This window comes from Eleginops maclovinus, chromosome 14 (genome assembly GCF_036324505.1).
Source record: "Eleginops maclovinus isolate JMC-PN-2008 ecotype Puerto Natales chromosome 14, JC_Emac_rtc_rv5, whole genome shotgun sequence".
Classification (NCBI taxonomy): Eukaryota; Metazoa; Chordata; class Actinopteri; order Perciformes; family Eleginopidae; genus Eleginops; species Eleginops maclovinus.
In genome coordinates, this window is record NC_086362.1 from 6910070 (window position 1) to 6922372 (window position 12303).

Below are 12303 nucleotides of genomic sequence, written 5' to 3' on the forward strand. Positions count from 1 at the left end.
GCATCCAAATGTTGAAAACGCAGGGATCAATTAAGAACTGAGAAATATCAAATGATTTTGCAGGAAATATTGTTTTTCTTCGAGGACAGAAAGAGTAATTGAAAATATTTCCAGAAAATAGAGTAGCTCTAGGCTCTCTCTCTTGTTTCCACCTTGTTAAGAAGTGCAGGTAAAAAAAGATTAAAAGATTAAAAAGTACAGTAGATAGTGGTAGGATGTGACTTCCTGCCTGCAGCTGCTCTCAGAAACTCTTCCCATAAATCCAGGTGATCTTTAGAAATTATAGACTTCATTATCAAGGACAATGTGGGGGGACAATTTGTATGCCTCGGCACGATGGGGTTTCATTCCAGCTCTGCGCGCACGCACACACACACACACACACACACACACACACACACACACACACACACACACACACACACACACACACACACACACACACACACACACACACACACACACACACACACACACACACACACACACACACACACACACACACACACACACAGATCAGTGATGAAGTGTGAGGATGAACTGGATAGTGGTTTGGTCAGAGGAACATTGCTCATGCTAATTAGAGGAGCAGAGGGAGATCCATCTCACTGTGCAGCAGCAGAGGGGGAGAGAGATGTAAGCACCGGGGGAGTGTGGAAATTTAAAAAGGTTTGCACTGCTTTATATGTAAAACGCATACCTCACCTGCATGCAGAGTGGAAAAGAAAATGGACTGGAAAGAGTGAAATAATGTTTAAGGACTTACTCAAAGTTATCTCTACTGGATGTCAGTGTGCGGCAGGTTTAACAAAGTACACAAATGAAATAAAATTGAAAGCGATATAGTTTACCTTCAAATCCTGAATCGTAATATATGTTTTAACCTAATTCAATCTGATAAAAACATTATCCTTATCAACAATTTTGTTATTATGAAATAAAATATGAATATCTTTTAGATTTTAATTATTTTAATCCATTTCCGTTTCTATGTTTTCGGACTTAAAAACAGAAATAATAATAATGGACTTAGATACAGCTGAATGGTAATGGTAAAAATGTTTCTAAACATATCAATAATATAATAGAAACATTCAGACAGCCCTAGGTGACATGCACTTTGATAGACAAGAAGCATGACAGTGTTTTGTTTCTCCTGGAGTTCATATCGTTTAGTTGAAAGGACAAAAAAGAAAAGATGACCTGCTGAAAAGGGTGGGACGATGCACAGCGATGAAGATTCAGGATTTTGTGTCTTTGTGTGCAGAAAGGACAGCGTGAGGACAAATGATAGCAGCAGCTCCAGAAAGGTCACAGAAAGGCTACACTGAAGGTTGAGCAATGGTGCAGCATTTATCTTTATAAGAGAGAAGAGGGGATCTTCCTCACTGTGTCCGTCTATTTCCTTCTTTATGGACGTCCAGTCGTAAGGTTTGTGCCAAAATATGTCACGACAATTGGGAAGCAATGCACAGTGACGAGATTCATATTTATTCCTAAATTATTTCATGTTTAAAGTTCAAGGAAACTCTAAATTCATCTAGCAGACACAACTCACTACCCGAGGAGTTATGCAGGGAGGATGAGGGCGAATCTATAAAGTATCATTGAGTGGATTAACTTCCGTTTAACATAAATCACGTAAAAACCTGCACCAGAAGTACTGCTTATGACTTTGCACAAATACATGTATATGTATATATATATATATATATTTATCATTTCATATATTAACACAAATGTAATATGAAAACTATTCATACTTTTACATTTAGATTTTGAATTTCCCACCTGCACCTACATTGTTTATTGGGAAAATACAGCACAATGAGTAAAAACAATAAAATACAATAACAATAGAAAATAAAAGTACGGTAGTATTTTCCGAGTTCAGAAGAAAATAACACGTTTATTTATTTATTCATTATTTATTTTCTTTGTCTACTTGTTTAATTATCTGTCTGTTTATTTCCATTTGTATATTTTTTTCTTTATGTTTTATTTAGATACTGGAAAGATACAGCACAATAAAATAATATAAAAAGTAAATTAACATGAAAAATAAAGACATTTTGAGATCTTCGTCATTTATAACAGTTCCAGTATTCCCAAAAGGTATCCCCCTTATCTCTTTGGAATATGAGAGTAAAAGTACATTTCTCCATAGAGCAGAACCTATTTATCTTATATTTTAATAATCTGATTTATGTTTGTTTGGATAAATCAGATTATTTGTTGAAAAGGAAAAGGAGCTGTGACTGCCAAAGTGTGATTATAGCTATGTACATAGCATGTACATAACTCAGAGTACAGTTAGTATGACAACAGCTGGAGGACATATTTAAAACGGACTCACCACCACCACCTTGACCTGGAGGCCCATGACGTCTCTCCAGGCGTAACAGAGGACGTGCGGCAGGTAGAGGACGAAGTAGATGAGGCCGCCGCACGCGGCAGCTAGGTTAGCCTTGGAGAAGAAGACGCTGATGAAGAAGCACTGCATGACGGTGGCCAGGCAGAACACCAGCAGGAAGACGAAGATCACCGAGGGGTCGCTGTACTGCAGCACCTTACCGTACTGACACAGGAAGCAGAAACGTGAAACTGAGGCAGACACTTTGGAGTTTTAGTCGGGGAGATTTGAGAAAACAGATTCAGAGAGTGTGATTAAAGATGATTTTTTACAGAGCCGGCAGAGTAAAAGAGTTTTGAAAGGGCTAAAATAAGAATATTTCTGAAACAACCCAACATGCAACTCTTTCACTGTGCCAGTTTGTAGGAGGACCCGTCTCTTATTTCTATTTAGTTACAATCTGGGGAGTCCCAGTTTGGAAAATTGTGCTTTTGTAATGTCGGCAATTATGATTAAAACCTCATGATTTATACGGTTTCTCCACAGATTCATAATTTCAGACTGAAGTCTCTGCAGAAGTAGAGCTCCTGGTAGGTCCTCCTGTAATCAACGATAAATCATGTAGGAATCACCTTCAGGATGAGAGCGAGGAGCACGGCGCTGAGGGCCAGCGGCAGCAGGCTGGACACCGCCCAGCTCAGCCAGTAGATGGCCCCCCGCAGACCCATGATCCTCACCGTCTCCTTCAGACGCGCTTCCTTCTCCGCCACGATGCCCTTCACGATCATGGCCACCGAGTAGATCCACGCTAACGTCATGTATAAAGGCAGGGAGCGGGCCAGAGAGCGCAGGAACCTGGAGGGTGGAGACGGAGCAGCTGGGGGTACTCATAACCCGTCTGTAGGAGGCCTGCTGAAGCATCTTTGTTTTTCTGCCCTCTTAATGATTACATCGAATTAGCTAATTATTTGTCGTAACACTTTTTTAAATATATATTTTTGTTTTACCTAATTGTAATAAAATAATATTATTCTATACAATTTGTCTTCATTATTTATTGATTTGGTCCCTAGGTTTTCTTTTGTCTCTCTCCGTTAACAGCACTTGCACTTGCATTATGCATTATGTATATTCTGCTGTGGCTGTTTCATGTTTTAAAAGCTTAAAAATAAACTGAAATATGACTAAACGCTCTGTGAAGCCGCATTTTAGCACTATGAGTTACCTTTTCCACATGATTATTTGATCATTGATAATATCGGTAATATTGTTTATAACCGCTGTCCCAGTGAGGCTTCACTGTGCCGACAGCATGTCCACTTGGCTGATATCTCATCCCATCTATAGGCTTCCTGATTGTAATGATCTCTGCGTGCCTTTACACCTCCATGATCATCCTGCTGACATTCAGACACACAACGCGTTAGCCTTTACCAGGATGAAGCATATCCCATACAAACACTCTGTTCCGGAAGTAAACAAAGGCGTCCAATGGAGGCCTTTCAGGCAGGGGGGGGGAGTGTGGGAGAGAAATGGGATTTTAAGTTTGAACATAAATGTAACGTTCAAGCAGCCTCCATTTCTGGATCAATAGTGTCTAATTGCATTAATTAGTTTTGGACCTGCGTGCATGAGTGATTGATGACACGTCAATAACAGAGAGGAGGTCTCTGTCACTGCGCACGACTAATTCATCTAATTTTAATGAGTTTGAAAGCATTTGGAGGATGTGTCAAAACAAGGACACCCTGCAGTGTGTGTGTGTGTGTGTGTGTGTGTGTGTGTGTGTGTGTGTGTGTGTGTGTGTGTGTGTGTGTGTGTGTGTGTGTGTGTGTGTGTGTGTGTGTGTGTGTGTTATTGATCCACAGTGATCTGTTGGGTTTTAATAAAAACTGATTCCAGAATAATAAAAAGGTAGCAGCTGCTATAAGTAGAGAATGAGTGTGCGGGATCAGGTGTAGGTGACAGAAGCGCTTGTTGTCACACCTAATCCAGATACAGCTTTATGATAATTGCCGTTTGATTTGCTATTATTATTAATGCGATGAGAATGGCTGTGAAACGATCACTTAGAGCGGGCCTGTGATCTAAATACACATCCTCCAAGGCTCGGCTCTAACTCAATTTATTGTTGTTAATGTTTACAAATGGCTGATGGCTCCAAACACATTATGCTGATGGGAAATTACATTTCACCCAGCTGTTCAAATATCATTTCATTTGCCAGCCGCATTTCCTAATTAAACTGCAAAAAATTCATTAGGCCGATCGAGAATAACAATCCTTTTTATGCCATTTACAACGCTTCGGAACAAGGAGCTGAAGGATGTGCTGCAATAATAATAATAATAACAATAATGCTGCGTGCTCAAAAAACATCGGCACGGAAACAACTAAAACATGTTGAAGAAGCTAATACGAGCTAATGTTGGTCACATTTTCTGTGAACAAAACCATTTTTCTCAAAGTTTGTGCAGTGATGGATGATGTTGGGAGCATTAGATGATCGTGCTCGACCGTATCATGAGCGTGATGAAGCTGAGATAGCTTTGCTCGTCTTCACTATTGTTCTTCACTCTCCTCAGCCTGCGTGCATTATTCATGAGCTGAAAGGCTGCAGAAATAAATCTACTATCAGACTTTTCTTTTAGTTTTAATATTAATCTTATTTGGATATATGCCTGACACATAACCCAGGAGTTAATTCATCTTACTGTTTCATACAAACCAGAGCCGTGTATATTCAAAATATGAACCTACGGGATGTAAAAAGTGCACAACTCGTGGTCTTTATCAAGAGAAAAAACGCAAACATATATATATATTACTTTTTTTTTTTTTCTAGGCTCTTATCTTTTCATGTTGTATGTTCTTTTATAGTTGCACTGTGGGACTGCCAGAAACGGTATTTCAATGTTCTGTATGTAACACATGTGGAAACTTTGACAATAAAGTGGACTTTGACTTTCATTGCAGTTATGGTAAAACACAGTGTCAGTAATTCAGTCCTCGAATGATATGAGGCACCAAAGAAAAAGAAGTGATGCAATTACATGAAATCAAAAGGAAAACATGAAGCAGTGATCTTAATTTGACTTAATTGCAGTGTTGGTTGCATGCTCAATTAATTAGATCGAAAGAGGCCGATTTGAAGAATTAAGGTTAATGACTTGATTCTGTGCTCATTAATTGGTAATGATTAATAACAGCGAGAATTACCAAAACACAAAGCATGACCAATCCTCTGACCAGAGCAGCACATTTATATGTTCCTGCTTTTCAGACTACAGGAAATACAAATGTGAATTGCTGTAGACAAAGCAAAATGAATTGTCTTAATGTAATCTATCAAAAGGGGGAAGTTTCACTGTGACGTTCTTTTTAACCTACTCCCTGTGGTGTCCCAACGAAATCAAAACTTTTTTAATACAAAAGGATGCAGCTTTGATGGTGTCATAACTCTCCAAAATGGACAATTATGCAACATTAGAGGCTATACGTTGTCTAGGGGACAACATGGGACCAAAAAGTATTGGATGCATGCATCTTAGAGGAAACATCCAAAACATATATTTAGTTGTTTATTTGACCAACTTTGTCTATTTGTTTCACTAAAGTTGGCATTAGCTTATGTACTTGATGTACGTATAGAAATTGTGATATCTATTAGATGCATTTATTTATTCACCTGTTGAGTCCACTTTAAATCCAGATTATGTTATATACATTATTAAAGATGTTATACTTCTTCAAAAGTCAAATTAATAGTAGACCTTTAGTGCAAAACAAGTAGCTAAAATCTGAGCCTTATATTGAATCTGTATGCTTTGTGTTTGGGTATTTGCGCTGAGGGTCTCCTCTCCACTGACCTTCACCATGATGCTTATGAGAGCACATGGCACCATGAGCAGAACCATGTTCTCGAAGAACGTGGCGGCCCACAGGGCGCCGTTCTGAATGCCCACGGCGCGCAGCACCTCCTTCAGGCGGAGCTCCTTCTCCAGCACCAGGCCTTTGATGGTCATGCACACGCTGTACATGAAGGCCAGCACCAGGAACATGGGCAGGATGCCTCCGATGTTCTGGATGAAGCTGGGTGTGAACAGAGCAGCAGAGAGGTGAAGCAACACGGCTAGAAATGTTCTTTAATCTGCTGAAATGCCTGTATATTTTTTTAAATGCCAACAAATGCCTATTTACAGATGGGGTCAAAGTTTGATGAAAGACGTAAACAATAATACAGGAGATACCTGAATACCAGGTTCATATTTATGTCTTAGATGAAGGTTAATGTTGAATACCAACAACAGCACAGAGACATTGCTGAATCACCTTGGGCTCACGGTGAGTTTGATGAGCTTTTTAGTATTTTACAACATTTGAGGGGAAATAAAGATGAATTGATAATAAAGATAATGGCCCTAAACAAAAAGAGAATCAGCTTTTTACACGCTTACTTTATTTTAAAGGTTGTCTTTTGCAATATTACCCTGTACGTGCTCAGGTTAGGAAGCGAAAATCATTTGGAAATGTTTTCAGCATGAGGGACGATTGAGACGATCGAGTCGTATCCACGGACTTGCTGCCTGCGAGGCGTTTTTATCGTCACGCTGAGCTAACCTTCATAAACCCGGTGCATCAGCTCAATCAAACATTTAGTGCTGCAGCGCTGCCAGACGTGATGTATGATCGGAGGCTGTTACTACACAATGAGGCGATATTAAACCAGATTCATAATGCCACCAAAATGCCATGTCAATATCTTCTCCCCGGGCAATATAACAAAGTGCTTCCTGTGCTTTATTAGACAGTGAAGGAGAGACAACAAATAGATTTTGACAAAGTATAGATTTTTACATATCACTGTGCTTGCATTCCATAAATACTGAGCATATAAAGCAAGCAAAGCACTCATACATAGAGAACAAAGTAAATGCTATTGAACATCTATCAAAGCACACATCCTGCACATTTTCACAATATTACTTTCTCTTTCAATCATGGAGAAGTTGTTTTTTAAGGCCTTATTGCATCTTATCCCCTTTAATTGCTATTGAACTTCTTTTTTTGCAGAACCTATGGGGGCCAAAAGGTGCAAATGCCCTACAACGGCCCAAAGCATTTCCATTAGGAGAAACGCTCCAGTTTAAAAACAATGCAAATATGGAAACACAAATAAGCCAAAACATATGCAAAAGAAGAAACCTCTTCACCGACTAAAGACGCTCCAAATACAAAATGCTGCAACAACCTCAAAACACAACTGAAATCAGGGGACACTACAAGGGATTATACATTTTTCCAACAGTCTCTTTTGACAGAGTGAGTCTGTTTCATAATTGTAAGTGTTCTGTCAGTATATTTGAAATGACTGGGTTAGCTAGCTTAAAGTAGATATGCAATAATATCCGAAGGAATCATGTTATCACATTAAAAAACAATTCAATAAAACATATATTTTAGGTAAGTTTACAACAAGAGAGACAGTTGGCGAACTTTATAATCCCCGAGTGTCAACAACTTCTCCAGTCCCAGCTGTGTGTGTCACTTTGTAGTGTCCCCTGGTTTCCGTTGTGTTGGCAGTGTTTACTTCATGCATGCTTTTAGCAAATGCTGATCAAGTTTCGTCAAGTTTGTAAAAACGTTTCTTCTTTTGCATGTGTTTTGGCACATTTGTGTTTTTTGTATTTGTATTGCTTCTCCTCTAATGAAAATGTTTTGGGCCACAGTGAAAGACGTTCATTTTGAATTAGTAAATTGATTGTATTTATCCTCAATTATTTTCAGCTTGTTTCCTTTCAAATAGATTTTTTTTATTCTCCTACTGTGACTGCTTTTATTCTCGTGGATAATATTTCTGGAAGCCGATTCCCTTATAATGATATGATGTATTGTATGTTTGTCAATAAATGCAAACACACCAAAGAGATGAAGTGAGTTCCAGTGAAAGCCAGAGGAAGTTCATTTCAAAGAGAGAAAGACAGACTCTTTTTGGAGGACACTTCCCCGGCCCTTGAGGGATGGATCACTTTCAAACGAGGACTTGATTAGCTGCAGGATGCCACAGAATTTCCAGACCCAGAGCGACTGAAACCACAATCTGTTACGAGATTAGAAGAAGAAGAAAAGTGCCTCTCTAAGTCTGGAAACTTGAAATCAATACGCTTCGACAAATAAAGCTACATTAGCACCTCTGCTTGTGAAAGCATCAGGTTGAATGCTAATTCTAGGTTTATCTCGCTAACATCTCTGTAACAGCTGACAGGCGATAGGTGGTGGGGGATCAGTGATGCACGGCGTGTCTGACACTGACAACCTTGCCACCAGATGCTCCTGAATTATACATCGCTGATCGATCGAGGTGCTTAAGTAATAAAAGTCCCTGCAGGTCTGTGTTAACATCGGCTGCCTGACCTACATTTAGGGACGCTGGAGGACTGATTCCCAGGAAATAAAGACGAGAAAGCAGACTCCCACAGGACAGACGGCTATACTCAAACAATAAAACTCTCATTCTGAGCAGAGATACCGAAAATACCCGATGGTTGCAGACATGCACTCATTGAAGGGAGCAGACTTTCTTATTCAATATGCTGCTACAAATGATTATGTGGTAAAGGCATAAAGAGTCCTTCAGAAGCATGTGTGGTTTTTGACACATCACATGTATAACGGAGGCAAAGTTTGGAGAAAAACTATTTTACATTAAATCATAGATGCACCAGAGCTTTTTAGGCTTATTGATAGAGCGGATAAATGAAAAACTAATCGTTCAACTCTTTTCATCAACCTGTTGATAGGCTGCACATCCTCAGCATTGTGACCATTAAGCATCCAAATAAACATGTATATCTCTTCCCTATTATTCTATTGTATCAGCATGGATAAACCCTCTAACACACTTTAGAAAGCTGTATTTGCAGTAGAAAATAAGCCAGGGATATTTTCACTCCTGTGCATCACTCATGCACAGAGCGCATGACATGAAACAGCTGATTGTATCTTGTTATGAGCTTCAGATGTCCCAAATATGCTCACATTTTTCACCCACTCTTGAGTCCAAGCAGTGCACACATGAGGTTAATTATCTTCTGATCATGGCATACAGAATACCCCTGTCTCATCTTGAACAGAGCTCACGCCCACTGCAGCCGGTATCACGTCTTTCTGAAAGCAGCCTCAGATCTCACACCAAGCGTCTGATGTTTCAGCACAGGCTCGGTTCCTAACAAGAGACGCTCTGATTCATCGTCCGTGTGCAGGGGGCCGCTGATAAAGAGCCGTTTATGAGCTGTCGGCCCCGCAGGGGTCAAACTTTATCCCCCCCGCATCATTATCATCTCTGTGTTCAAGACAGAGGATGCTAACACCGTTTGGTTATCTGCGGCTGGAAATGCCAGCAGGGTCAGCTGTGTTGAAGAAGCCCCGATTGTTGGAAGTTCATCGGGAGCAGAGATGTCAGCGAGGAGGAAATGAGCGACGCACAAAAGCGGAAATTATTTCAGAGCCGGGACGTGATGATGAGTGTCCAGGTCAGAGAAGATAATAGGGCCTCAAAGTTTATCAGAGGGGAGGAGATATTGTTTCTGTGAGATGATAAAGGACGGAAAACTAATAACAGTTTCCTGATCTAAAGGCTAAGTATTTCCACATTTGCAAAGTGAGAAAACGACCTCTGCTGTCCAAAACATCATTTTGCGAAGACTTGCGACTGCAACCACATTTTCACATATTCAACTACAGTATTTTCATGTATATTATTTCAGATGTTAGGAACTTTTTTAACTAATAAAGTAGCTCGATGCTATGGTCAAGTTATACCTGAAGCACAATCATTATTTCTTCTTAAAGGGGCCATAGTCTCCTCATGTTCAGGTTCATATACAGTATGTTGTGCCTCTTCTGTGACATGTTTCCATGCTATAGTGTCCAAAAAGCTCTTTGTTTTCGTCATACTGTCAATGGAGGTGTTTCAGGCAAGGGGAGGGGGAGAGGAACTTAAGGATGTTAGCCTTTGCAGACCATTTACATGTACACAAACCTAAAGAACACACTACAGGGAAGGGAACACCACAAAAAGCACATTAAGGCTACTTTAAGTGGAAAATAATGAGCACCGAGGTTTTTTCCCATCATGCCTCTTTGTGCCTCGCATCTTTCCTTTATGTGATTCCGCTCTGTGTATTATTTATGAATGAAATAGCAGTTTTTAAGTGTTAATAATTTATAGAAAGGCCCAAATGGCTCTGCAGGAGAAAGACTAAATGGTGTCGGGGGAACAGCTTCGATTTATCCTCGTAATTAATCCTTTGTGTTGAGAAGACGAGGCAAATAAACTGATTTAAATCGCGAGAATGAGCTGCACATGACAACGCAACAGATACAGTGTGGGTGTGTGTACTCCCTGATTTTAAGATAGGATGATTCATTGCTTTAGGTAATACAAAGTGCCAAAACTCCTCCGATAAGAACACCTCCACTGGGTGCAATATTTAGTTTAACATCCTCCAATTAATACTTCTGAAACTATCCTCCTTCAATGCATGCCAAACCAAGTGCACAAACTTAAAAAAAAAAAGGAATTATGTCCATTTAACAAGGTTTAAAAAGCAGCTGCAGAACAAAAACCTGACAGAAAATGCTTCATAGATGTGGAATAAAGTCTTCTTGTTGTGTGGAATAAATATTAATATTCAATACACATGTTTCTGCAGAATCTGTTGATCCAAACATCCTTTCCTGCAGATTCTGTGTGATGCAAAGCAAATAATATTTTTAAATGAGCCCCCTATAATCTCTGGATGTGAGCTTCTCCACAGGGAGAGGATATTCTGTGTCTTCTGAAAGGGGCGTATTGTGTTGTGTTGTCGGACTTAAATCTCCCTGGTAATTATCTTTTCCTCTGGATGGGCTTTCCCCTTTATTAATGGAGATCATAATGCTGTGTGTGGATGGGAGTAATTTTCACACACTCTGAGGAAATCTGAAGAAGATTAAGAGTGATATGTGTGTGTGTGTGTGTGTGTGTGTGTGTGTGTGTGTGTGTGTGTGTGTGTGTGTGTGTGTGTGTGTGTGTGTGTGTGTGTGTGTGAGTGAGTGTGTGTCAAACATGATATCAGAGTGCTGCTCTCATTTTGTGTAGGATAAAATGCCGCGGAAACGGGACTAGGGACTCTCGGTGGTTGCGTAAATAATTCAGCATCCATCAGTTATTCAGGAATTTCCTGTGGTTTGACTAAAATCAATAGTCCTTCATTTCTTTCCCCCCGCTGACCCTTAATGATTAAATCTCTCCTGTTACACTTTTATTACAGTGACATTATTACAGCAGTCCTCTACCTCTGCCCCGCCTCTGTGATGATATTAAAGAAATGGACGCAAGACAAATAAGAGGTAGTTTCGGCGGGGGAAATCTGAAGGCCTAAGTGACCGATCAGACCATAACTCGGGAATGTGGCAGCGGTGAGTGGCACCTCCCCGAAGAGCGCACAGTTTTATTGCTGTAATACCTCCATTCTCTGGCGCTAATCACACGGCTGTCAGATAACAGCTCTGTACTCACCCGTCATCCACGAAGCACGGGTAGGGCATCTGCTGCGCGAAAACCCCGAGCGGCTGTGTGTTGGAGGTGTGTGTCCGGATGATGCCGTGGTCCATCATGTCCTGCAGGTAGGAGAAGCCTCCCCAGATGTACCGCAGGTCGTTAAAGGGGTTGTCCCGGGCCCCCGGGGACCATGACCTTATTAAAAAAAGAAACACCATGATCCATCTCAGCTAAGGGTAAAATACTAGAAGCAGTCAGAAACACTGGCAGGATGTTTATAGAGACACAGGAAACTTTCAAAGACAAAACACACATCACCAACATCCAGCATGCTTCATGTTTGGGATTAAAATGATTATTGGATAAATGATAACAACAATAAAGTCAGTTTTATTTACTTGGAAGC

General features: G+C 40.2%; 1 protein-coding gene across 2 annotated transcripts in view; it reads right to left on the reverse strand.

Moving 5' to 3' along the window:
- Positions 1 to 12303, reverse strand: part of LOC134875880 (phospholipid-transporting ATPase ABCA1-like) — a 119102-nt gene that overhangs the window by 74518 nt on the left and 32281 nt on the right. For both annotated transcript variants that reach the window (XM_063900592.1, XM_063900591.1), the window contains exons 14-16: positions 11916 to 12092; positions 6223 to 6445; positions 2357 to 2578 (exon numbers count right to left, since the gene is read on the reverse strand). In XM_063900592.1, coding sequence (XP_063756662.1) covers positions 2357 to 2578; positions 6223 to 6445; positions 11916 to 12092 — 622 coding nt within the window. The remainder of the gene's footprint in view (positions 1 to 2356; positions 2579 to 6222; positions 6446 to 11915; positions 12093 to 12303) is intronic.